Here is a 24,374-nt window from a genome sequence, read left to right as displayed (position 1 = left end):
TAACAGAGAGGTCCAGTGGTTACTGAAACGTGGGGAGAATGATTCGTTCCCAAGTGTGGAAGCACTTGGTCAGATACCAAGCTCTCCTCCTGTGTATGGCTTTCACAGGTTCTGAAATCAGTGGACTGGATTGAAGATTTTCATTTTAATCTAACATTTAAATATTCTTAGTCCTTTGGAAATCTTTCCTGGGTAGAAAGATTTCCTGGGTGGCCTCTACACAACTTCCTTGGGTTTCTTTTGAAGTTTTTTTAAAAAGGAAATTGCCTAAATGTTGAATTTTTAGTCAGAGGCTCACATACAAGTTTTGAAGACTGTATTGGCCAAGTATCTTTCCTCACAGAGAGAAGCAGTCCTTGATATAACATTGATCCCTCAGTTAACTTTTCAGCTTTGGCTTGAAGTCTGATTCGGTTTTCTTTTTTTCCCCTTTGTTTGGAGGAGGAGAAGGCGGGAGGAAGGGTTTGGTTTTGTTTGCCAGCTGAATGACTAGTCTGACTTGCTCTTGGCTTCATGAACACTCTCCTTCCCGGCTCTTGTTATGGAAAACACAAAAGCACGAGATCCTAAAACAAAAAACCTCCACGTATCCTCCCTCAAATCTGTAGACTTTTAGTCTGTGGCATTTCGTCCGTGACGGTCTCCAGTCCCTTGACGCCATGTGACGTCCATTGTGCATAAAGTTCAAAGAGACTTTTCAACTCCTTATCCTTTCCCTCAGAACAGAAGTTCTCCATGTTGGAGCTTATAGCATATTGCAAGTCACTTCTAGTCCTTTGTGGTCCTTGTTGGACTTGATTTGCAGTTGAGTAGGCTGCGTAGAGGAAGTCAATGCTCTGAGACATCCCAGATCTTATATCACTGCACCAGGGGTGTTCCCGTTGAGGGAACCCCTATGACAACAAGAGGTATTCAGCTACTCTGGTTGCTTCACATGGCAGAGAGTCCTTTCTTTGGTTTAATTTCTCTCCCGTGACATCAACGTCCCCCCACCCCCAGCCCCCTAATTTCTTTGAAGGTGTGTTACACTCCCATGTCTGTGCATATATAAATATTTTAAAAATTCTTTTAACAGCTATACCCAAGAATTAAACCAAGACAAAGGAGCTTGGCCTGAAACTTTGCAGACGTTTAGTTCATGAAGAATTAATCTCCGTTACCACTAAGAAGAAACAGTGTGATCGTTTGTGGCAGAAATTTCTCAAGACTCATTTTAATGACAGTGAAAGCCGTGAGGAAGGAGCTCTGGAAGAAGATAAAGGCTTGGAGCAGCCACTGTTGGTGAAGGATGCTCAGCTCGCTGGAGCAGAGCTTGGCAGGAAGCTGATGCGCCGCGCTGGGCAAGGTGCCCTGTGTTGTACTCCGAAAAGTCCATGGTGACAATCCTGTTCTCTGCAAGAAATGGGACCACTTATTGGACTACTGGGAGGTCGGCTCCTTGCCCTGCTTCCGGTGGTGTGTTTCAGCACCTGCCACACCCCGTCCTCCCGCCAGAAGGACCAGTGCCACCACGGTGCCATCTCTGATTGTCCCCCAGAACAGCAGGCCCGCGGGGGACTTTGATGGAGGCCCAAAGGCGCCACACACTGTGCATTGTCTGTGAAGAACTGTCTGATGGTTGTCAGCGAGCAATAACTTGATGGTATGATTCCTCGTAGCACCGTATCTTTGAGATATTGAAACCACACTGCGCTACAGGTAGATTTAGATTCTTGTTTGTAGGCTGAGATTTGAGTCTATATTTATTGTCTTTTGTATCTCAGAAATTAGGGACTTGCTATAGACTTACTCATGATATTTGTCAAGATCATAGTTGACTTTAAAAATAATTGTAATAAAATTAAACTTTTTGACTCTAAGCTTTTTACTGGCTCTAGTTTTTTATGTCATTAACAGCTGTGTTTCAAGTTCCTAAGTCATTGGAATATCATACTCTGCTGAAAAATAATTTCTTTACCAGCCATGTGATTAAATATAAGTATTTCTTTGCTCAGTTTTGCAATTTGTGATTTTTGTGGTGGTCTTTGACATAGAATTAAGACTTTTTATAAAAGATCTTAGAGGCCTTGGTGATAGAAACTTGTACCTTTATCTAGAGCTTCTGACAGGCTGTTTGTGTCCTCATTTTATTTCAGATTCTTCATATGGTTATATACATTGAGTTACAGGATGTAAAGTTATGTAGCCCCAGCCTGCACATTAATATGTTACCAAGTTCGTGAATTGTTTAGGACCTCATTTTGCTTGGTAAAACTGCTTCATTTATTAGAAGATACAGGTGAGAAAACGAGTGGTCACATTTCCTTAGACATTTTTATGAGTAGTAAATTCTAGCAAGAAAGGAAGGTAGATAGCAGAACATACTGTGCCTTTCAGACTAACGGTGAATAGAGAAAACATGGATGAAATGTCAGAGGGCCTGTGTAGTAGACAGAGTTCCGCAGATGCCCCGCCAGTCCCCCATATTCTTGTCCTGTTGTGTTGTGGACTGAATATTTGTGTCCCCCTAAAGTTCGTGTCGACACCCTAATCCCCAGTGTGATAGTATTTGGAGGTGGGGCCTTTGGGAGGTGATTAGGTTTACATGAGGGAGGGGCTGCATGAACTTAGCGTCCTGATAAAAGGAAAAGTCTAGTATACTCTGTGAGGATACCCCAGGAAGGCTGCCATTCTCCCGGACACTGGATCTGCTGGCACCTTGGTCTTGGATGTCCCAGCCTCCAGAACCATGAGAAATAAATGTTGTTTAAGATACACAGCCTGTGGTATTTTTCTACAGCAGCCTGAGATGCCTGGTTATTTAATCAAGCACTAATCTAGGTACTGCCAAGAAGGATTTTTCAGATTTAAATTGGGGACAACAGAGGATGAGATGGCTGGATGGCATCATGGACTCAATGGATGTTGAGTCTGAGTGAACTCCGGGGGTTGGTGATGGACAGGGAGGCCTGGCGTGCTGCGATTCATGGGGTCGCAAAGAGTCGGACGCCACTGAGCCACTGAACTGAATCAACTGACCTGACAATAGGGAGATTATCCTAGATTATCTCAGGTGGGCCCAACCTGAGCAACTGTGTTCACAGGGTTTGACTTTGGGAAGTAAGTGGTGATCATCAAAAGAGTTCAGGCCCTAGCCAGCGAGTGCTGTCCTCTTTCCTAGCCATCTTTCCCGTCCACCATTCCTCAAGGATCCCCAGCAGTTGACCGGGGCTTTAGCTGCACGCCTTCCCGGATCGCTCTTGCTCCCTCCACCAAAGGGACACTTGGTGGCAGGCACAGCACGAAACTGCCGGTGCCTCTTCAGGAGACCAAGAAACAGCAGACGTTGGAGCTAACTTTAGGGTCAATTATCAGAGCTTCTGAATTGGATTTTTACAAAGTTTTACAGTTCCACGAAATGGCAGATAAGAAGGCCCCTCCTCCCAGTACAGGCAGTTTTGGAGGGAGGGAGCGCACCTTGCTGGAGTGGGATGGGCTGTGACTGGGGGTGCTCACTGCTGCGCCTCTCCAGGAAGAACAGCACCCACGTGGGATTGCCTGGGCGACTCTTTATTGAACAGTACACTTGGAAGAAGATAAGGCAACAAGGCAGTATTTGTATAATGTCACTAGCATTTTCCCCAATTTAAAGCCAGGAAACAAGCTCGGGTGGTTTCCCTGGGGGTTTCTACAAGACGTTTCCCCCAGTCCATGCATGGATGCTAGTGGGGAAGTTCGGGAAGGTTTGAGGCGGGCGGCGAACAGCTGTGCTGTCTTCTATCACAGTGGGCTTGTGGACAGATGCCCAGTTTGGGTCAGTGCTTCAGCTGAGCCAGAGTAGCATCCTTTTGGTATCATTAACGCTCAGTGTGTTAAGACCAGATGCGCTCCAGCACTTGAGTTAAGACATGCTGGTTAACCAATCAATGTTATATAAAATCTCTTACTTAACCCAATGACTGAGATGTGCTTCTCACCTGGCCTCTTGAGATGCCTTCATGATGCATCATATTTTTCCATTTTACTCAAGGGCAATAAGGAATCCCTGGACAGCTGTTTGGTAGATGTCATAGCTGCATTTTTAAACTTGAAGTTGCTTTAACTATTGCTGGCAAAGACATTGTGTCCTTTGAGGTTGACTGAATGTTCAATTAAGCTCAGCTGTTAAACACCTCCCTGCAGTTTTTCTTGATTTAATATTGCTCTAAACAGGAAAGTATGTAAAAGTAAAAAGTGTATACTATATACAGGTGGAAGGTTTTTTCCTAAGTTTGTCAAGGGTTAAGTGACTCTCATTTAGTATAATTATATGCAAATCTTTTACTTTGATATCTGAAAGTTCTGTCTTCTCAAGTCGACAGTATCATTTTCAGCTCTAATCATCAGTTTAAGTAAATGTTCCCATAATTTCAAGATCTAGATAAAAAGTTTCTCTGTGGAGGCTTAGTCCTCAGCTGATTTTCTTTCATGAGAAGTCTTCAGGCAGATTGGTTATCGCTTCAAAGTACTGAAAAACACAGCCACTGTGAGGAAAGGAAGAAAAAAAAAATCAGGGATCACTTTTTTTAAACTCAAAGGGTGTAGATTATTTTGAAAGATTGATTGTTACACCAGAAAAGCTGATTAAGGGTTAAGATATGACTGCACTAACTCATTTTTTCTACCTGATTTCTACAGTCTAGCTTTTTACAGGGCAGTAAAAAGTGGTTATTTGAATCAGGTGGTCACGAATCGAATTACAGGGATGACTGGAATGCAACCTCAAACTTGGACACTTGAATTAGCATTTCCACCTCTCTGCCTCAGAGTGTCACATAAGAGGTTAGCTTAGGGTGGGGAATAAACCCTTAAACTAGTGGTCTCCAACCTTAGTTCTATATTGGAGGAATCTGGGAACTTTACACCAGATTCTAATGAAATTAAGTCTGGAATGGGCCTGGACATCTGGACTTCTTGAAGCTTCCCAGGTCTAGCCTGCAGGTAAGGTTGACCCATCACGGCAAACCAAAGGGGAGATCTTCCTGCTGTTACCCCCTTAGCCAAAAACAAACAAAGAGAGCAGGGAACTCCAGGGACCTGTCAAAGGAAAGGCTTAGAAAGGATGGAAAGCCAGTGGGTAAGATGCTTCTCAGAGGAAATGGGGATGGTGGTGTGAGTAGGCTGGTCATAGGGAACAGTGGCAGCCGGGGAGGAGTGATTTCCGTTGAGAATGATAAAGGGGACTACAGTTGCAAACTTCACACGTGGCACGTTTAGGCCCCAGCTGGAATGCCTCCACCTTAACTGCAGTCTCAGGGGAGGGTTATTTCCTGGGCTACATGAGTTTCAAGCAAATTAGTTCTTTGGAACCAGCTAAAATGTATCTGCAGTTGGCTCATGTTACTTTAAAATGCATAATAGCAGACTGAAAGAGTCATTTAGTTGCTGGGTTCCTCCAGAGTTCTAAATTCAAGGAAAGAAGTACCAGTCCCTCATCCCCCGACCCCACCCCCTGTCCTTGCCATTCTGCTCCTCTCTGGCCCATGGGATCAGGTCATCCCCACTCAGCACTGGTCATGCCACCCTACCCTCTGTAGGTAGCCCTTGCTGCTCCAAGCTCAGCTGCCCCTTGGACAGAGGAAAAGCAGGCTGGGGCCCGGTGAGGATGAAAGTAACCCCAGTGACCTCCTCCTTTGAAGTGAGAGTACTTTCCGTCTTTGGATGACAAGAGAACATTTTGTGCTTTGCTTTCTGTGGAACTGGAGTACCAACTGAATTTGGATTGGTGATCATTTTATAGGTGGCTGTCACTGGGATTCTAAACCATATGAACACAATTATTACATATGGCAAGCTTAGTCACTATTGTTAGTTTTACTTCAAGGGCAGAGGAAATCGAGAAAAGTAATTTGCTCACAAAGTCCTTAAGCAGAACTAAGAATGACGGATCTTCCTAAGAGCCACTTAACTTTCAGCCAAAGGACTTCTTTGCATAAGCACCTTCTCCCATGCTTGCTAATTAGCAGGTCATTTTTCTAAGAGGCATTCTGCAGCCACCCTCTCCTTATTCTAACTTTGTGCTATTCTCAAGGCAAAGCTCATGGGAGGAGGAGCCAGGTATATTTTCTCGGATTGGAGAATCAATAGGTAGTTGGGAACAACCAAACAGAAGTGCAGTTTGGGATCTCATAACCATTTACAGCCTGCAGTTGACAGACCAAAAACTCCAGTCCTCTGTCACCCCGGTAACGGCCCTTCTCCCCTAGGAGTCGGGGCTGGGAGGCTGCTGACTTACAGAGATAAGATCGAGCTGGATCATTCCAGTATTCTCGGGGTCCAGCTGCTTAAATATCCCTGTGGAGGAAGAAAGAGGATGTCGCATAAATGAGTGAGCTGAAACAAAGATCACATTATCCACTTCCTTGGACCGGCAGCTGATTTCATCCAATGTCACAGCTATGATTTCTTCCCACTATCCCCAGATTAAAGAAAGAGTTTCATTCTCAGCTGAACAGACTCGTCTCTGGCTCAGGCTGTTTCACCCATGAGGAAAAGTAGGCTGCTTTCCTGCCGAGAGAACGGAAATGGGTCTTTTCCCCCAATGGGCACTTACTGAATAGTGTCTCCAGTCGAATCAAACACCGGACAAAATTGTCAAAATCGATGATGAGCTCGTCATCTGCAAACCGGGCGACGATCACTTGGTGGAGCTGACAGGGCATCTTGAAACCTGAAGATAAATGAATAAGCAAACTGATGGTGATGTGTTCGATTGCACCCCCGGGCTCTATGCATGGGCTGTGGACCCAGCGGGGCAGTTTAGATGACAGTTATTGCTTTGGTCCCCCCTGGCTGCTCTGCTGTGAGACTGTTTATTTTGCAAACCCAGTGCCTCTGGCATTGCTGGATGGATGTGGCAGAAACTGTTCATGCTAAACCAGTATGTATTCTCCCTTTTTCCATAGTAGTAGAATTTTTTTTTAATTTAGCTGTGCTGCGTCTTAGCTGCAGCACGCAGGATCTTTGTTGCCACATGCAGGATCTTTCAGTTGGGGCACACAGGCTCTTTAGTTGTGGCACGTGGGCTCTAGTTCCCTGACCAGAGATTGAACCTGGGCCCCCTGCATTGGGAGTGTGGAGTCTTAATCACTGGACCACCAAGGTGGTCTCCCATAGTAGTAGAATTTTTAACAGGTCATAGCTGCCTAGAATTCAGGTTACATTTCTCAGTTTCCCTTGCAGTCCTCTGAGGTCTTGTGACTAACCCCTGGCACTGGGATTTGTGTACGGAGTGATGTATGCCCTTAAAGGCAAGGAGATCGGGACTTCCCTGGTGGTCCACTGGTTAAGAATCCACCTTGCAATGCAGGGGACACGCATTCATGCCTGGTTGGGGAACTAAGATCCCACATGCCTTGGGGCAACTGAGCCCTCACACCACAAACTACTGAGGTTACATAACATGATGAAAGATCTCACATGACCCAAGGAAGATGGCAAGCAGCCAGATAATAAATTCTTTATATGTGTGTGTGTGCGCGCACTTACTTGCTCAGCCATGTCCAACTCTTAGCAACCCTATGGACTGTAGCTTGGTAGGCTCCTCTGTTCATGGGGATTTTCCAGGCAAGATTACTGGAGTGGCTTGCCATGCTCTCCTCCAGGGGATCTTCCCAACCTAGGTATTGAACCCAGGTCTCCAGCATTGCAGGTGGATTCTTTACTGTCTGAACCACTAGGGAAGCCCATGAATATTGGAGTGGGTAGCTTATCCCTTCTCCAGGGGATCTTCCCCACCCAGGAATCGAACTGGGGTCTCCTGCATTGCAGATGGATTCTTTACCAGCTGAGCTACCAGGGAAGCCCATATATATATGAAGACAAAGAGACTGTCTTTCCCTCCTTCTGTCAGCCTGTTGCTAGCCTGTGGCTTTGGCAAGCTGTCCTGGTCCTGCAGATACAGGCAATGTTCTGCAGACTGGTGACACAGTATGACAGGGAACCTGGGTCCCTGACACCGTCCTGGCCTTGGACGGCTCTAGCTTGAATTGCTATGTGAGAAAACAGCGTATGTTGTTTAAATCACTTACTTGGGGGTCTCTGCTGCAGCATTATCCCATCGAATGAACAACTCCATGCTGTCATATCTGTCCCCACACCAGTCTCCCACTCTGCAGGTCTCCTATAGCGCGTGTCCTTTTTTTATGGACATCACATTCTGTTAGGGCCTCACTCAAGGGTGGAGCTGGACTCCCCACTTCTGCTGAACCAGCTCTGCACCTGAACAGAGTGGGGAGTGGGGAGTGGGAGTGGTGGTTCTGTTGAGAACTGACTTTGCCTGCAACCCACCAGGGCCCTCAGAGGGAAATGGGATTCAAGAAGCCTTCGAGAGCAGACAGACACATCCTGGACTCCGTTTCATTTTACCGATTCGTTTTTAAAAGGCGAATGAAAAGGATGTGTTTGTATTGAACCAGTGCCTACTTTATTTCATAGTTTACCAAGCTTTGTATCATATCGTCTAAGTTTTCAGATGTTCTACAGATAAAAGAAAGAAAATACAGTGAGGAAGTATTACCTGCTGCTTCTAATGCTTTCCGCATCTCATAGGAGTTCATGGTTCCAGACCGGTCCACATCGATTTCCCGGTAAATTTTCTGGAACAGGCGAAACAGAAAATCATGACCTGAAAGGCAGCAAGTTACCTCTGTGCTGTGTGCTAAGTGGGGCTGGGGTGTGCCTCTACTTTGGCCTTGGAAAAATCATCCACGTTTCAGCCTTAAATAGTATTTTGCCTCTTCGTGTGAGCTGGATTATAAATAAGCCCATCAAATCACCCAGCCAACTCCCTGAGTCCTGTTACTATCTTCTGTAATCTTTGCACTTGAGCTGTCAGAAACCCAAACTACAAGGGATTACAGTTACACAAACCTCTTCAGGACGTTTGATGGTGGCTTTTAGATGACCCCATTTCCAATCCATAAGGCAGGAAGGATGCCACTTTATTTGCCCCGACCTGTGTACACCCATTCTGAACTCCATCGCAGGTACAATCCCCTCCCAGGTACAATCCCCTCCCCTTGGAGCTGTCCTTCCACATCCCGACACAGACCCACCATCCCTGCCGCCCGGCCCTCATGGGCTCTCACTTGGTATTTCTGAATCTTCGTCCAGAGAATGTAGAACTCCTTCAGACCCAGTTTGCCACTCCCATCCGACTGCCTTCAGTTAAGGAAAGCTCCCAGAGTCTGGGTCCACTTGGGCTGAGTCACCTCGTCTGTCCTCTCCCCTAGGGAGTCTGGTAACCCCAGTCATTCACGAGGAGCTCTCACAGAAGGCCCTTTTCCAGTCTTCACACTGGCTAGACCTCCCTCTAAGGGCTGGTGGATGGGCCCAGTAGAGACCTGCAGGCCCCCTGACTCTGCATGCTGACTGGTCTGGGGGTGATCTGCTGAAGGCCCCAGGTCCTGCTAGCAATGAGCCATCGGATGATATGCAGAGGCTTCAGGTGGCTTTTAATGACCCGGCCCTTGCCCATTTGGGGAGAATTATTATTTCTAAGAGGACTTTTGTGAGGGGAGCTCACAGCAGGTGCCAAGGGCCCACCAAATGAAGCTTCACAGCAGCTTGGACCATCCAGGCCACTCCTGCCCAGCACCTCCCAGGAAGCAGGAAGGACACTGGATGGGTGAGGAGTTGGCCTCAGGGCCAGGTGGTGGCCTAGGAAGGGGCCAGAGCAAAGACGAAGGACTGTGCTCTTGTTGGGGGGTGGGGGCGATCTTAGGAATCAGGAAAGAAAGCCATGCCTGGGGAAACATTCACATCAGAAATACCACGTTTTAGGGACTGTTCCCCTAGAGGTAACAAGTCCAAACTTCCCTGGGCAGTGACGGTGGGTGTGCTGTTGGGCACTTTTTGCAAGAGCCCAGGAACCACTCAGCCTGTGGTGGGGGTGGTGGGAGGGGACAGGGCTGGAGTGAATGTGGCATCTTGCATTCCCTCATTTGAAGTTTCCTGAATTTCCCCAGCGAGCGAGGTCAGTGCTGACAACAGTCCTACACCTCAGCCGGCGGGGACAGCTGGCCGCTGTGAGGCGAAGGAAGCCTGTGTTTGAACCTTCCCAGAATGCAGTTTCATACTCCTCAGCCTCTGTCCTCAGGGCCTGTTAAAGGATACGTCGAGCATGTCCACCATGATCTTGCAGGTCTCAATACTGAAGCCGTCGGACTTGATATCTTGGCCTAGGAGACAAAAGACGTGTGAGAGGAGCATCTTGTGGAGCAGTTCAACATGACCTTCTAGGAGGACAGGGAGGTCCTGTATCTGCACCCCTGACATGGGGTCCACTCGTGTGTGCTAAGTCGTTGTCGCTTCGGACTCCTTGTGACCCCATGGACTATAGTCCACCAGCTTCCTCTGTCCATGGGATTTTCCCAGTAAGAATACTGGAGTGGGCTGCCATTTCCTACCCCAGGGGATCTTCCCCACCCAGGGACTGAACCCAGTGTCTCCTGCATTGCAGGCGGATTCTTTACTGCTGAGCCACCAGAGGAGCCACTTAAGTTATTTTAAACAGCCACATAAGGCTGATGGCCACGATACTGGGACAGTGCAGAGATGTGTAACCTTTTTTTGACTTCTCTGTATATTAGCCATGGGGCACTCAGGATTTTAATAGGAGCTCTCTAAAAAATTTTATTTGTTAAAATTTTTTTTTGACTGTGACGCATGGCACATGGTATCTTAGTTCCCCGACCAGGGGTTGAAACAGCCAAGTGTTTTTTAAATAAATAACAGGATGATAAGGGTCTGGGCCTTTAAGTGCAAAGCCAGATCGGAAGCCCCATGTGTTCATTCTAGGCTGGGTCCTGAAGAGGAAGATGTTTACTTAACTGTCTCTCTGTATGCATTCAGGGGTCCTGTGCGTCCCCAGCTGGGTGGGAATTGAGGGCTGGAGCCTGTGTTCTCCTGGGTGAGTCACTTGCAAGGTGAGTCCCGTGTAGTTGGTGGTCAGTAGGTGGAGTGAGCACCTCGTCACAGACATGAGTCTTCCCACAGCCTTCAGAGGAGCCCACCCCTTTTGCCATAAAAGGTTAGGACCTAACCTGTCTCAAAGCTGCCCTTCTGGGCACTCACCCCTTCTCCATGTAGGCATGAGACTGTGCATGGGGCCCTTGGGCAGAAGGAGGAGTCACCAGGCATTGCTTGGGGGGTAGGTAGCACGCTCTGAGGCGCAGGGGAGGCCACTGCTGCGCCCCCAACAAAGAGCAGCTGAATCTGAGCTGGCCATACCCCCCCACCCCCACATCTGTGCAGAAACAATGAGGCTCAGTGTCCCTGGGCTCATGACGGCCACACAGCTGAAGAGCCGTGACCTCACTTGTGCCTGGCGGCTTTGAGGGTAAACACCATCTTCTCGTCATCCCCAGATCAGAGGAGGAGGGCCTAGGACCGAGACGAGTCTTGGGGAAGCCCTGCCCTGGCCCAGCCTTTCTGGCCAATCGACCCCCTAACTGCAACTCCTCGAATCACAGAGGCTCAAAAGCAGCCATTTGTTCCAAGGCCACAGATGGTTCCCATGAAGGGTGTGTTGTTTGCATCCACTGTGATGGAAGACCCTACTGGCCTAGAACCTTCTTTGGCTTCCAGAGGAGGATTTTCATCTCTTGGGATTGAGCCAGAGTACAGTCCCCGGGACTTCTGGAGACAATCCCCAGACTGACACTCAGACCTGACAACATACTCACTTGTTTCTGATTTGGTCTGAGAACTCCTGATACTCTCCAGACCCTGCTCAGCGGACTGCTGCTGTCTGATCAAAGCAGCATAGTTCTCGGGATAACTTGAGGGGGAAATGCCTCTATGTGTATATGTGTGTGTGAGTGTGTGCACATGTGTGCACATCTTCTCGCTAACCTCTGCAGTGGTGATCAACACTGGGGAGGTGGACTATCCACTCCTTGTTATTTTTTGCTCTCACGTGTGCTAACTCGTGTCCGACTCTGTGTGTCCCTATGGACTTGGGCCTGCCAGACTCCTCTGTCTATGGGATTCTCCAGGCAAGAATACTGGAGTGGGTTGTCCTGCATCAAACCGGTGTCTCTTATGTCTCCTGCATAAGCATGTGGGTTCTCTACCACTAGAGTCATCTGGGAAGCCCTAGTTTTTGCCCAAGAAACAGTTAAACCTGAAACGGTATGTGAGGACCGTGGCTCTCTAGTTCCTTCTCAAGCTTCCACCCGCTTCTGCCCACTCTTTGTGGAAGCCCATCAGCCCAGGCTGAAAGCAGCCATTTGGGCAGCCTTGAAGCCACTTGCCTGGCCCACTGGGTCAACTGAAGTGACGTTTCTCCCAATAAGAACTGGCCTGACCAGGTGCAGTTAGACACACATTTGGGAGATGAGCCTTTTTAATGCTACCCCCTCAGTTTGAGTGAAACAGAGATCATGCATTTTTCCATCTTGGCTAATCAATTAGCTAGTGCCGCTCCGCCAGTCGTTCCCCACTGGACACAGCTGGGAGTGCAGCCATGGGGAGTGCTTTCGGGCTCCCTTCATCTGGACTGATTCACTCTTACCAATTAATCATGGTAACAGCCACCATTTACAGAGCCCAGACTTGGTGCTACGCAATTCCTACATGTCATCTCAGTCACTCTGAAGAGATAAACAAACATGTGCCCATTTTGCAGAGAAAGGAACGAGAGTCAGGGAGGTTACCTAATTTCGTTTAGACTGCAGAGCTAGTAAGTCACGGAAACCTGGATATGACTTTTGACCGCCAGACTCCAGAAACATTTGCCTTTTTAGGCCAAGCCACATGGCAGGTGGGATTTCAGTTCCCTGACCAGGGATGGGAACGCATGCCCACTGCACTGGGAGTGAGGCGTCTTAACCACTGGATCGCCAGGGAAGTCCTACCTTTGCCCTTTCTTTTTTTAAAATCACATTGAGTAGCACCTCCTTCATCCAGTTCTTTGTCGGTGGTGGCAGTGTTTGAGCAGGACTGGGAATGATGGTTCAGCCATCACAGTAGCTGCGATGGGAAAGGGAAGGATCCCCGTGTCCCCTCACACTGCAGGAGGACGAGCAGGATGAGGGATTTGCAAGGAGGGGGTACTCACGCTTTGCTAGCACTCGTCTCAGGATTGTCTGCAACTCAAAGGCAGAAATCTCTGCATCCTGTGGAAACACACAACCAGTGTCATTACTGGCTCCCTTGGGAAGCATGCAGCACAGAGGAGCAGGTGTGTAACTGGTGTCCAGCGGAGCCCTGCGAGGTGTGTTAGATCTGGGGTCTATGCGTGCACATTTCTGTTTTTAAAAGATGTTAATGTTTTACTTTATTTTTAAAGCACTTAATTTTTTTTTTACTCATTTATTTATTTTCTTTGGCCTTGCTATGTGGCATGAGGGATCTTAGTTCCCCAACCAGGGATCGAACCAGTGCTCTGCTGCAGTCTGAACCACTGGACCACCAGGGAGGTCCCACATGTGCATTTCTAACAAGCCCCCAGGAGATGATGCTGCCGCCCCCATATGGCACTATGAGTAGCACAGCTGCAGCCCGAATTTTAGTTAGTGTTTCAATGTGCAACATTAAAACAGGTAGAGTTCATTCACCATTGCCTTGCTGTAGAGAAGGTAAAGAATAAATCCTCCACTCTATCCATGTTTGTGGTCTTCAGACTCAGTTCTTTACACTATTCCTCTCACACAGCATGCCTTCCCCTCCCTTTAAAACCCAGACCTGCCTTCCTGTGGCATTAGTTGGATCCAGCTGTCTCCAAGAACTGGCCCAGCACTTTCTCTGTGGCCCCTGATGCCAGAGCCCCTCAGGAGTGGTGTGGGTACCTCTGTTCATGTACACATATTGTGTAACTGGGGGACAAGCCCTATTATTTGAGACCAAGGTTGACATTGTGCCTTCGTGGGGGGTGTGTATGTCGGTGTGTATGGTTCAGTTAGTGGGGAAATGGATCTCTGTGGTGCTCCTTCCCTTAGAAACCAGGAGGCATGCAGGAGCAGGTGGTGCCCACTTCAGCTCTTCGATGAGGGGGCCTAGGTGAGTCGACGGTGGACACTGGCAAGAGCTAGCATCCTCCATATATGGAGGAGAATGACATTTTTTGAAGTTGTTGGAACAGGAGGCCCACTAACTTTGTAGTGGACCGAAGCCCAAGTGGCTGAGAGATTTCTTTTTAAAGAACAGGGAAGTCTGGTACTCTGTTGCTCACATCCTTGAGATTAAAGACCCTCCATCTCCCCAAATGTTTTTGTGGGAATCAAGGAGAAGGGGCCGAGTTCCACACCTCGGTCACAGTGGCAGACAGCAAATGACACAGCCACAGGAGAGGCCTGGAGTCCTCAGGTAGGAGGATCTCATCGAGAGCTGACCAGACAGCGGAAGCCCCTGGAGACTGATGCGCAAAAACTCTAGGGAGGCCTTAGCAAGGAATCTCAGCGGAAACCTCAGTTATGTTTGCAACTCCTCTTTGCTTTTGTTCTGATTGTTTTTTGTTTCTGCTCCCCGCTTAAATGGAAGTCTCCTTGAGGACAAAGACTGTCCCTTCTTTGGCATCAAAGCAGGGCACATAACAGGGACCTGGGGACCACTCACCTCTCCAGCCAGCTGGGCAAACAGTCTCCTGAATCCATCATCGATGTCGTCCTCGCTGATGTCAATCTGGAAGGCGAGGGAGGCCCAGGAGTGAGAAAGGGTGACCAGCAGATGTCTACTCTCCCTTCCAGGGTAGCCTCCCCTCCCCACTCAGGAACCCTCTCTCCCTCTCTTGGGCCTGAATTCTAAGGTTACTGAGATCGAGATTAAGGACAGGTGAGGAATTAATAAAAGATTTTTTTCCAGTTAAAACCCACGAGAGGAAATATATATACTATGTGAGAGGGAGTTACACTCATTCTCACAGACATCTTCTCTGACATTCCACTAAAATGGACTTTTATGATCTAATTAACAAGCGCTCAGAAACATAAAGACTAGCTGGCAGGTTCTGGAAGGACACTGACCATGTCGAGAGCTCAGATATGAGGCTGTTAGAAATAGTTCTGTCTCTCACTGTGATGAGCACGGAGCCTCAGCAGCTGAGAGTAACAGAATCATTGCGCCACGGCGGGCATCGGGACGGCGGGCATCGGGACGGCCGAAGGGTGCTCCTTCCTCCACCTGGGCCAAGTCTGAAAGGCCTGAGCAGTAGCCCTTAAAGCCCTCAGGACTTACCCCGAATCACAACTCTGGGGACTCTCGGGAACATGAGAAATCTTGTGCAGCACTTTTGTTTCATCAATGAGAAAACTGATGTCCAGGAAGGGGAGTGACAAGACCGCCCACTGCTCAGAGCAGCTGGGGGGGTCCCATCTTCTGTGGCACACATGCCTGTGGGCTACGCCCAGGGCACCGCCCAGGCCCCACGTGGCAGCCAGAACCAGTGCAGGAGGCGCCCTCAGACTCCCAGGCCAGGGCTGCACCCCAGTTTCAAGCTGTGCTCCTGAGGTTCCAGGGGCCTCCGAAACCCCTGGGGTTATTTTCTGCTCCGCTCCTCTTAGGCTGTGTGGGACAGAGGCATGGAATTCAAACAGTTACGGTACCTCCTCAAGGTTGGCCTCGATTTCATCGTCGACAACTCTAGAAGTAGAAGGAAGGTGTGTGTTACTGTAGAGGAAGCGGGCAGAAATCCCTGCTAAAATGGAACTGGGGTATTACACCCAGCATGGGGTGGGCACAGAGGATTTCTCTGCATTCCAAGTTTCTGTGACAACACATCCCATAATTTCAGCAGAAAATAAAGCAGAAACGATCTAAAAAAGTGTCATCACCAAAACTCCGTGCGTCAGAATGTTTTTGGTCCCTAGTTTTTGGTCTTCATCAAAGAACACAGGCTTCCCATGTACTATGGCGGTGGTGCTCTGACTTGGAGAACAGCTTTTAGGTTCCCTTGGAAACACTCTTTGCCCTCATGAACACCCTGAGAATCAGCATACCCTGCTGCCTAGGGCGGGACAAGGCAGGCAGCCGGGGAGGCCTGGGGGAGATTTCAAATGAAGCCTGGGCACTGGCTGGTTTATCCCACGCCTGTGTGCAGGGCTGGGTCCTTCTGCTCTACAAGGGAAGTTAAGCCCAGGAGGGTCTTCCTCCAGCCCCTGGGATCTCAAACTAGACCACCAAGAGTCCCATCTACAGTGCTGATGCCTCACAGAAGGAAGCACGCCAGGACTTCTTGGTGCTGACAGTTGGAATCAGGATTAATATCCTGGGACAAGAAGAAGGTGGACACCTTTGAGGGATGGGGTGTCCCCTGGGGGAGGGAGCTCCCCAAGAGATGGCAGAGTTGTTGGCGGGGTGGGAGGTGGTTGAGGTTTCCCCGGGAGGGGGCTGAGGTTGACACAGGACCGTGTCATTCCAATGCACTGGGTCACGTCCCCATTTCCTTGTCAGTGGGAACCACAGGTTAAATACCAGGCCAGCTCCGAGGATCCTAGGAGCTGAGCGCAAGGCCCTGCCCTACAGCCGTGGCAGTGATGTTACCTGTTCGAAGCTCTGACGCTTTCCCTCACTTTAACAGCACCCCGGTTTTCTCAAGGGGAACTCCTTCTCTGCCGTGCACTGTCTTGGAGCCCAGGCCATCATCCGTGGCCCTCCTGCCCGCTGCCCTCCCCTTCTAGGCAGCTTCTAGAGCCCATTCGACGGAGACACTCTGCTGAGTCTCTTGACCTTGAGCACGTGACTCAAGGTCAGAGGGGACACGGCAGCCACCACGACCCCTGCTTCCCACACCCTGGCCCTCAGGAGCATCTGAAGTTCCTGCACTTTTCTATCCCATTGTCCAGCCTCCCGTCAGTTCTAGAGAGTTCCACGGCCTTCCAGTAATCTCCATCTGCTTCAGTTACCCCAGGCTGATTACATCGTATGCAGTCAAGGGCCGAGCTGAACAGACACAGCTGGGCAGCAGCCGGAGCAGCAGAAGCCACTAGAATTGAGGCTGTACCGAGAGTGGCGTCAGCTAAAAAGGATCCTGGACAGCTGGGCTCCAGTGAGGAAGGGGGAGCGCCTCGGGACCTAGTGACTGCCGCGGGGAGACTTACACCCTCGGCTCTGCCAGGCCGGCGGACTGGGAACACTAGGGTCCCACCAGCACTGCCCCAGCTGGTGGACATTCGGAGACACGGCTGTAAAGTTAGGCTCTGCGACTGGCTCTGCCACCACCCCTTTCTAGCCCCAAAGATCCCGAGCGGCTATTTTCTTTGCTGGCGTGATGACAGCACTAGGGTCCTTCAATAGGTCTCCTCTGAAGCCGGCAGGTGTTACAGAAAAAGAAACTGACGTTGAGAGGAGTGAGGTTGCTCCAGGCAGGCCAGGAACAAGGGGCGGGGAGGAGGAGGGCTGAACGACCTACTGGTAGTCGGCTTTCTTCTCGGAAAAGACCCGGATGCAGAAGTCGCCGTCCTTGTTGGGCTCGAAGGTGGAGGGCACCACGATGTACTCCCCGGGGGGCAGCTTGAAGCGGTTGAGCACCTCCCGCAGGTTGATGAAGGTGTCCGACCGCTCCCGCGCTCTGGTTGTCAGGAAGAATTTTTTGCTGAGGTGGATGTTGGTCTGCCCAGTAAACTGGTGAAGAAAGAGGAGCACGTGGGAGTGGATGGAGGGAAGGGCTCCAAGCACCGCCCTCTCCACTGCTTGAGGTAAGAGGATCGCAGCCACCACGCTGGAGCATCACAGATAAAACCCTTCCCACCCAAACAGCAGCTCAGAGACACATAAGAGGGGACCCACATTCAGCCACTGCCTGCAGACACCCCATCGCTTCGCTTGGACAGAGGTCCTCAGCCTCCCTCCAATGACTCGGGGACATCAGAGTCCCCATGGCTGGGGGCCTCTCGGTTCTGTGTGGTGTAGGCACACTGACACAAGCAGACAGGACCTGGGTGAGGAGGGGCCCCAGCTCCCAAACCCGGGGTGTCAGTCTGTCCACAGCATCCACAAAGACCCAGGACGCTACCAACTGCTCTGCCTCGCTTGTGCTGAGTAACCGTGGCCTTTAAAGACACACACCGCCACTGTGCATCTCACCAGCTGAGTGAGGCTTAACTGTGGGCCTGTTAAGTGCTTCACGTATCTCAGTGCATCCCAACAACCTGGTAAGGTGGATGGCTGATCAGTTTTACTGACGAAGAAACGGAAGTTCAGAGAGGACAGGTAAATTGTCCAAGGTCACACAGCCTGCAAGTGGCAGAGCTGGGAATGGGATCCAGGTCTCTTGCTATGTCCCCCCATCTCCTTATAGCACCACTTGTAGGGCTCATCATTTCTCTTTAGGCCTGTTTTTTTTTTTTTTGTTTTGGTCATGCCATGAGGCAGGTGGGGCCTTAGTTCCTTGACCAGGGATTGAACTTGCGCCCCTGCACTGAGAGTGTAGAGTTCTAACCACTGGAAAGCCAGGGATGTCCCTCTAGCCTATTTCAGGAGCATTACAGGACTCTGAGAAGAGTCTCCCACAGTCCCAGGACCAACGAACCTCCACCCAGGACTAAATGTGTCTGACTCTGCCGGCCTCAGGGAGAAAGCATGTTCCATGGGGACTGCCCCGGACCCCTCCCCATGTGCTTAGACCCTGCGACCTAGGACCTGAGCAACCTCACCAGGGCTCAGGGGGCGGGGGTGGGTATTCACTCTTCATAGACAAGAGCTCCTGCCCAGGCTTCACGAGACCCCAGAGCCAGCAGTCTAAGCCTTTTCCTTGTTGGTGAACCTGAGCCCCAAGGATGTGAGCTGTCATGTGCCAGACGTACCTCCTCTGGAACCTGCAAATAAAGGAAAGCATGTGTAATTCAGACTCTGGAAGAGCTCCGTAAAGAAATGTCACCACTGAGATGGTTTCCTTTGTTACCCTACTCCTTCTGTAGCCTTAGCAATAATAACAAGTCATCAAAATAATTATTTTCCAAGGAACTCAAAGCATTCTCACATTTTAAAAAAATTTTAAAAAATTCTTAGGACTTGGCAAGAATGAGGATGAGCCCTTAGCACCATTCCTAACTTATAGAGCATGAAACCAAGGCTTGGAGCTGTGAAGTGGCTGTCTACGGTTACCCAGCTGCCTGCAGCAAAGCCTACACCCCGCCTCCCCCCAGGAAAAACAGAGCTGAGCTGCTTGAAGAAGCAGCAGGGTGTGCTCTGGCCTGGAGCCAGCAGGTGTCAGTTCTAGGTTCCTGTTGGCCACCTCCATCTGTATTTCCTCAAGTAACTCACTTCCCTTCTCTGACCTCAGTTTCCTTATCTCTAAAATGGGATCAAATGACCCCCCAGGTCCTTCTCAGATTGCAGCCTATGGCTAGATTTCCTAGCCTGGAGTGGTGGGGGTAGGGTGGGATGGGTGTCACAATTCAGTCTGCATTTTTCTGGTGGTTATTCTGTCCCAGCTCTGAAGTCCTCAGCTCCTACTTCAGAGACTGAGGAGCTTGGAATTGTGTGCATTTTTAGCAAAGATGGTGTTTGCCCAACTCCACCTGTTTGTGGGTGAGAAGATAGATCACGGCCCTGATGAGTGAAGTGAGGGGACAGCCTTCTCTCTGACACTGTGCCTGACTCCCACGTGCTGTGCTGGGAGCCCAGCTCTTGGGGTATGGTGGGAACCCTAATTTGCAATATTTGCTAATTCCTACAGTGTAAATACTGCCCACTCCTTGCCAAGGTCAGTTTTGGGCTGCCAACGTGACTTCACTGAAAGGTGGGGCCAGAGAGAGTGGGCCAGCTCTAGCACATCACCAGGGACCCGCATCACACCGATCTGCACCCCACTTCAGCGGCTCTGAAGTCCTCCTTTCGCCCCTCTTCTCCCACTGCTCACCCCAGGCTGGGAGAAGCTCTTCTCTGTGCTGTAGAAAGGAGTGGGGAGGGGGCCCAGTAGTGGCAATGACGTGGCTGCTCTGACTGTGGCTGAGCTGGCCTTTGGTTTATTTTGTAAAGCTCCAGAAGAAAGGCCATGGGGCCGTCACCGTGCCTGTGTGGGGGCCGGGCTCCACCTGCAGAGCCCTGGTTGGAACCTATGACCAGCTAACTGCTCCCCTGCCCAGCGCTCTGCCATCAGAGCAGACACTGTGGACTCGGACCAGAGAGGCACCTGCTGGCTCAGTTCTCGCCCTCACGCTGGTGCCCGGTGTGGTTCCATATGCTCTGTCCTCAGTTCACATCTACTCAATTTATTGGAGGTTGATGACCAACCAGAGGGCCAGGCCTGGGGATGTGAGAAGGGCTACAGAGGCCATTTGATACCGTGGGGCCTCCGGAAGCTGGCTGCAGGGAAAGGGGGCCCTCCAGTGACACAGACCAACTGCAGGGACCTCCCTGCATGACTTCTCCTAAGACTGGCCTAGACCTTGGCTTTGGTTTCCTTTGGCCAAGCTTCTGGTTTGGGGCCCCCTCCCCAGGTCTGCCTCTGGGGTTGGCAGAGGCTAAGAGCCAAGACCGAAGGGAAGGCGGAGCCCCGCCCCCCCCCCCGTGGATGCCCCGCCCCACGGGCGCCCCGCCCCCATACCTCATAGATGCCGAAGCCAATGGTGTGCATGTCCTCGCCCATCTTTCTCTGCCGCCGCCGGTGCTTCTGGATGAGGCCCACCAGGAAGGTGCAGCCGCTCTCCCCGTCCTCCTGATCCTCGTCCTCTTCCTCCAGCTTGATCAGGTACTGAGGGTTCATCCAGAACGTGTCTGCAGACAGAGAGGGCCGGGGTCAGTCACCCAACACACAACACACGGGATCCCAGCCCGGCAGGTGTGCATGGGGGGAGGAGGCTGCTGGGAGTGGGGTGACGGTCGGGGGGAGATGGCGGAGGAACCAGAGACCAGGGCTGGAGGAGGGGGTGCATTTCTCACCCCGGAACAGGGTGGTCAGAGCTGAGGCCCAGATCTCCTTTGGCTCAGCTGTGACATCCCCTGCTTTACCCTCCCCTCACCAGGCTCTAACTCGGGGATCAGAGATGGCTTGACGGCATGGCTAGGGAGACTTGGGGACTAGCTCTGAAGCCCCCTCAATGAACTACAGGCCACGAACATCCAGTGCACAATCTCAGCCTCTTGTTCTGTGTCCCTGTCCTCCTGGGCCTGTGCCCTTGCCCACTCCCATGGTGCTGGAAGGAGCTGAGATTCATTCATTTAAGGATAATTAATATGATTGCCTCCTCTTCCTTGATGGGATAATACTTGGATTCTGGAAATAAAGGCATCATCTAGTATGTGTTAGTCACTCGGTCGTGTCTGACTCTTTGCGACCCCATGGACTATAGGTTGCCAGACTCCTCTGTCCATGGGATTCTCTAGGCAAGAATACTGGAATGGGTTGTCATTGCCCTCTCCAAACATCTAGTATTGGGCTTGGCAAACTATGGCTCTATGAGCTGCTAGTGCTTAAAGGCTGACTGCTTGGGTTCTTAACCCCAGGCACAGTCAAGGCTGTGAGGCCCTTGGGCAAGTCATTTAACTTCACCAAGTCCCCTCATCTTAAAGATGGAGATGATAATAAAGTGCCCGCCCCAGAAGTCTGCTGTGAAGACTAGCACCCAATGTGTATTCCGCAGTCGGCAGATGTCATCGTGATGAGACAGTTTCTGAGGTAGAGAGAGCAGGGGAGGACTGGGTCATCGAGGCAGAAGAGTCAAGGGAATCAACAAAGGATGAACCAGTAGAGGAATCCTCACTGCCCCCTCTTCTGAGTAGGGCCCCATCAGCATTGGCTGAGTGAATTGGGCACTAAAGTTTTGCCAGGCAACAACCAGGGCCTGGATGTGCAGAGACCCAGTGGGTGAGAACCTCTGCTGGGCTAAGCTGCTTGGGTTTTGGGTGGATAAAGTAGCCCATGGGCATGAAGTGGGGTTAGTGCTACCTCAGCGTGAGGTCACGGCATCAGGGAGTCTAGGGCCTGGAGAGGAATCACAGACTCAGGATGTCTTGGGTTCTGCCCAGGCAGGTAGAAAGGCAGAAGGGAAGGGGCTGAGGAGACCAAGAGGGTGTTGAGATGGAGACTCAGGAAGAAGAGACAGAGGGCCCCAGTGGTAGGAGCAGCCAGGCTGGGGTGCAGCACCCCAGGGTAAGGTTGAGGGGGGCTCACTTGGGTAGTTCCTGCAGCCACCCGCAGTGGAGCCTCGCCTCCAGTTCCCATCCATCTTGGTGAGTTTCCACTTCTTGTAGGTGTCACTGGTGAGTGTGTCAGGGGTCAGGTTGCAGATCTCCAGCCGGGAATAGTGTCTCAGGAAGTCGCTGAAAGACATCCTGCAAAAGCAAGGACGCGTGACCCAGGTTACCAGAGAATGCACTGGCAAGCCTGGACCTTCCACCCGAGGCCAGACTAGGACGCAGTTAGGGCAGCCAGTGGACAGCACGTCAGGGCCGCATGGCCTCTAGGTCAGCCATCGGAAGGCGCCGGTTCCGGCCCTGGTGCTGCCACCTTCCAGCTGGTAATCTTGAACAAGTTACGTAAGCCTCTCTGAAACTCAGAACTCTCATCTGTAGAAACGAGGGTATCAAAGGAGACATGAGTATCAAATGAGAAAATATGGACACTCAGTTGGTAAGATGCCAGGACTGTACAGATGCTGGTGGTCTCAGAGCAGCACAGACACAGATGCTCAGGCCCATCCCTGTTCTCCCAGGGACTTGTTTCTTGAGGCCTTGGGAAGATTCTCTAGGAACTTATTAGGAGTGAAGTCCATCTTTCCCCTCTTTTTCTCTTGGGACCTGGACACTCCTACAGGAATTCATAGCCTTCTCTGCTAAGCTGCTCAGCTTTGAAACCCAGTTGTTGAAATGGATAAATTGAAGAGGTTCAGGAATTTTTTTGTTCAAGGTCTTACAGTGAATTTAAAACGACAACAAAACCCTGATCCCATGCTCCTGTGCCCTCCACACAATAATCTCACTCAATTTCGAGTAAAGATCAGTCACCCTTTTTCTTAAAGCCCAAGAATCTTACCAGAATTCCCCATCCTCGTGCCGTCTGGTCAGGGTTTCCCTCACCTCGGGGTCAACTGTGTTCCAGTTTGGGCAGCTGGAACACCAAGCAATGGGACAGACATTAGAAACTAGTGTAGAGCAATGACTTCTCCCCAAGTTGCTCCAAATTTGAGGACCAGGGACACGCTCTCTCATCCGAGGGCCCAGACCCCAGTAAGGAAGGGAAGTGACACCCAGGTGGCTGAGAGGTGCAGGGCAGTAGGGTGAGAGGATACCTTATCCTGGAAGACGGTGGCAAGGAAGATTCCAAAAAATGAACACAGCCCAGTGGATAGACAGGAAGTAGCATCAGTGACCCAAACTGAGAAGGGCTTGGCAGCTCTTTTAAGGGGTGACTAGAAATCCAATGGAGGGGGGAGGGGTGCTCATCTTGGCCTCTGCAGCTGACCTGCAGGCCCTGGCGGGTGTCTCTCTGCCATAGCAGAGGCTGCCTGGGTATCGGCCAGGGAAAAGGTGGAATTGTAGGTGCTGGGCTGTGGAGGAGGACGGGGAGATAGGAGCAGAGGAAGACCAGGAGAGGGGCTCATGGGAGATGTCACCCCAGAGTTGAAGGTTGAACAGGCCAACCAAGAACCCTGGACATCAACAGAGGACTTCTATTGGCACAACGTTTACATCCTTGGGATAGAATGAGTGCTTGGAGGAGGAAAGGTGTGTATTTTCTCTGAAGATCCAATAGCAGAGTGACTTTGAGCCAGGGAAGGGGTGGACCATGAGCTGATGAAAGGATGAGCATCCCGGGAGCTTGGGCCTTGTAAAAGCAGCCAGGTGGCTGGAGCGTTCTGGTTAAGAGTCCTGGGGCTGCCAGACCCATGGGTCCCGCTCGGGGTGGGGGAGCCCTGTGCTCTGGGACTTTATTCTCAGCACAGCCGCTGTGTGCTCTCTCCTCAGCTCCCCTCCCAGAGCTTCCTGGACAGACGCCCCCCCACCCAGACCCCCCCCACCCTTCTCACTTGTCATTCCACTGCCCGGTCCACTCCACCTCTCCCCAGGGATTCCGGATGCGGATCAGCTTCTGCAGGCTTCCTCTGCTTTCCACCTGAAGGACGGGTGGGTGAGTTCAAGCCTGGCCTGGAGCTTCTCCGGCCCAAAGCCCCTTTCTCCACGAGGCAGGGATGGGAGCCATGTGACAAGGGGGATCACCAAAGGGAGAAGGGTTTGACCCCTAGACCCTCGCTGCTGCTCAGCTTGTGGCAGCTCCCGGGATCTAGCCCTCAGAGGACCAGGGCGCTTCCACCTCTGTTGTGAGCCTGAGGCACAAACGCCCTTGTTGTGGGCTCTGCACTGGCGCGTCACCTTTGAACCTCTGTTCAGCTGACTATAATAGGATGTACTTTTGTCACAGGAGCTCCATCAAATGAACACTGGTGACGACAAGCAAACACCGTACATGGATCTTG

General features: G+C 50.8%; 2 protein-coding genes across 2 annotated transcripts in view; one reads left to right on the top strand and one right to left on the bottom strand.

Moving 5' to 3' along the window:
- TP53BP2 (tumor protein p53 binding protein 2) overlaps window positions 1-1,842 on the top strand; it is a 66,202-nt gene extending 64,360 nt beyond the window's left edge. Inside the window, exon 18 of the mRNA XM_068985917.1 lies at window positions 1,076-1,842. Coding sequence (XP_068842018.1) covers window positions 1,076-1,117 — 42 coding nt within the window. The 3' untranslated portion in view covers window positions 1,118-1,842. The remainder of the gene's footprint in view (window positions 1-1,075) is intronic.
- A 451-nt stretch (window positions 1,843-2,293) lies between these two features.
- The window catches only part of CAPN2 (calpain 2), a 57,365-nt gene continuing 35,284 nt past the window's right edge, over window positions 2,294-24,374 (bottom strand). The window contains exons 7-21 of the mRNA XM_068985966.1: window positions 23,928-24,013; window positions 22,934-23,008; window positions 22,073-22,233; window positions 20,507-20,676; window positions 18,762-18,773; window positions 17,369-17,580; window positions 15,564-15,600; window positions 14,578-14,643; window positions 13,082-13,139; window positions 10,135-10,199; window positions 9,108-9,176; window positions 8,537-8,615; window positions 6,572-6,688; window positions 6,254-6,312; window positions 2,294-4,502 (exon numbers count right to left, since the gene is read on the bottom strand). Coding sequence (XP_068842067.1) covers window positions 4,479-4,502; window positions 6,254-6,312; window positions 6,572-6,688; window positions 8,537-8,615; window positions 9,108-9,176; window positions 10,135-10,199; window positions 13,082-13,139; window positions 14,578-14,643; window positions 15,564-15,600; window positions 17,369-17,580; window positions 18,762-18,773; window positions 20,507-20,676; window positions 22,073-22,233; window positions 22,934-23,008; window positions 23,928-24,013 — 1,290 coding nt within the window. The 3' untranslated portion in view covers window positions 2,294-4,478. The remainder of the gene's footprint in view (window positions 4,503-6,253; window positions 6,313-6,571; window positions 6,689-8,536; window positions 8,616-9,107; window positions 9,177-10,134; window positions 10,200-13,081; window positions 13,140-14,577; window positions 14,644-15,563; window positions 15,601-17,368; window positions 17,581-18,761; window positions 18,774-20,506; window positions 20,677-22,072; window positions 22,234-22,933; window positions 23,009-23,927; window positions 24,014-24,374) is intronic.

Source organism: Capricornis sumatraensis, chromosome 14, assembly GCF_032405125.1.
Source record: "Capricornis sumatraensis isolate serow.1 chromosome 14, serow.2, whole genome shotgun sequence".
In the NCBI taxonomy this organism is placed as follows: Eukaryota; Metazoa; Chordata; class Mammalia; order Artiodactyla; family Bovidae; genus Capricornis; species Capricornis sumatraensis.
Note: the sequence above shows the minus strand (reverse complement) of the source record. Positions and strands in the feature narration are given on the sequence as shown.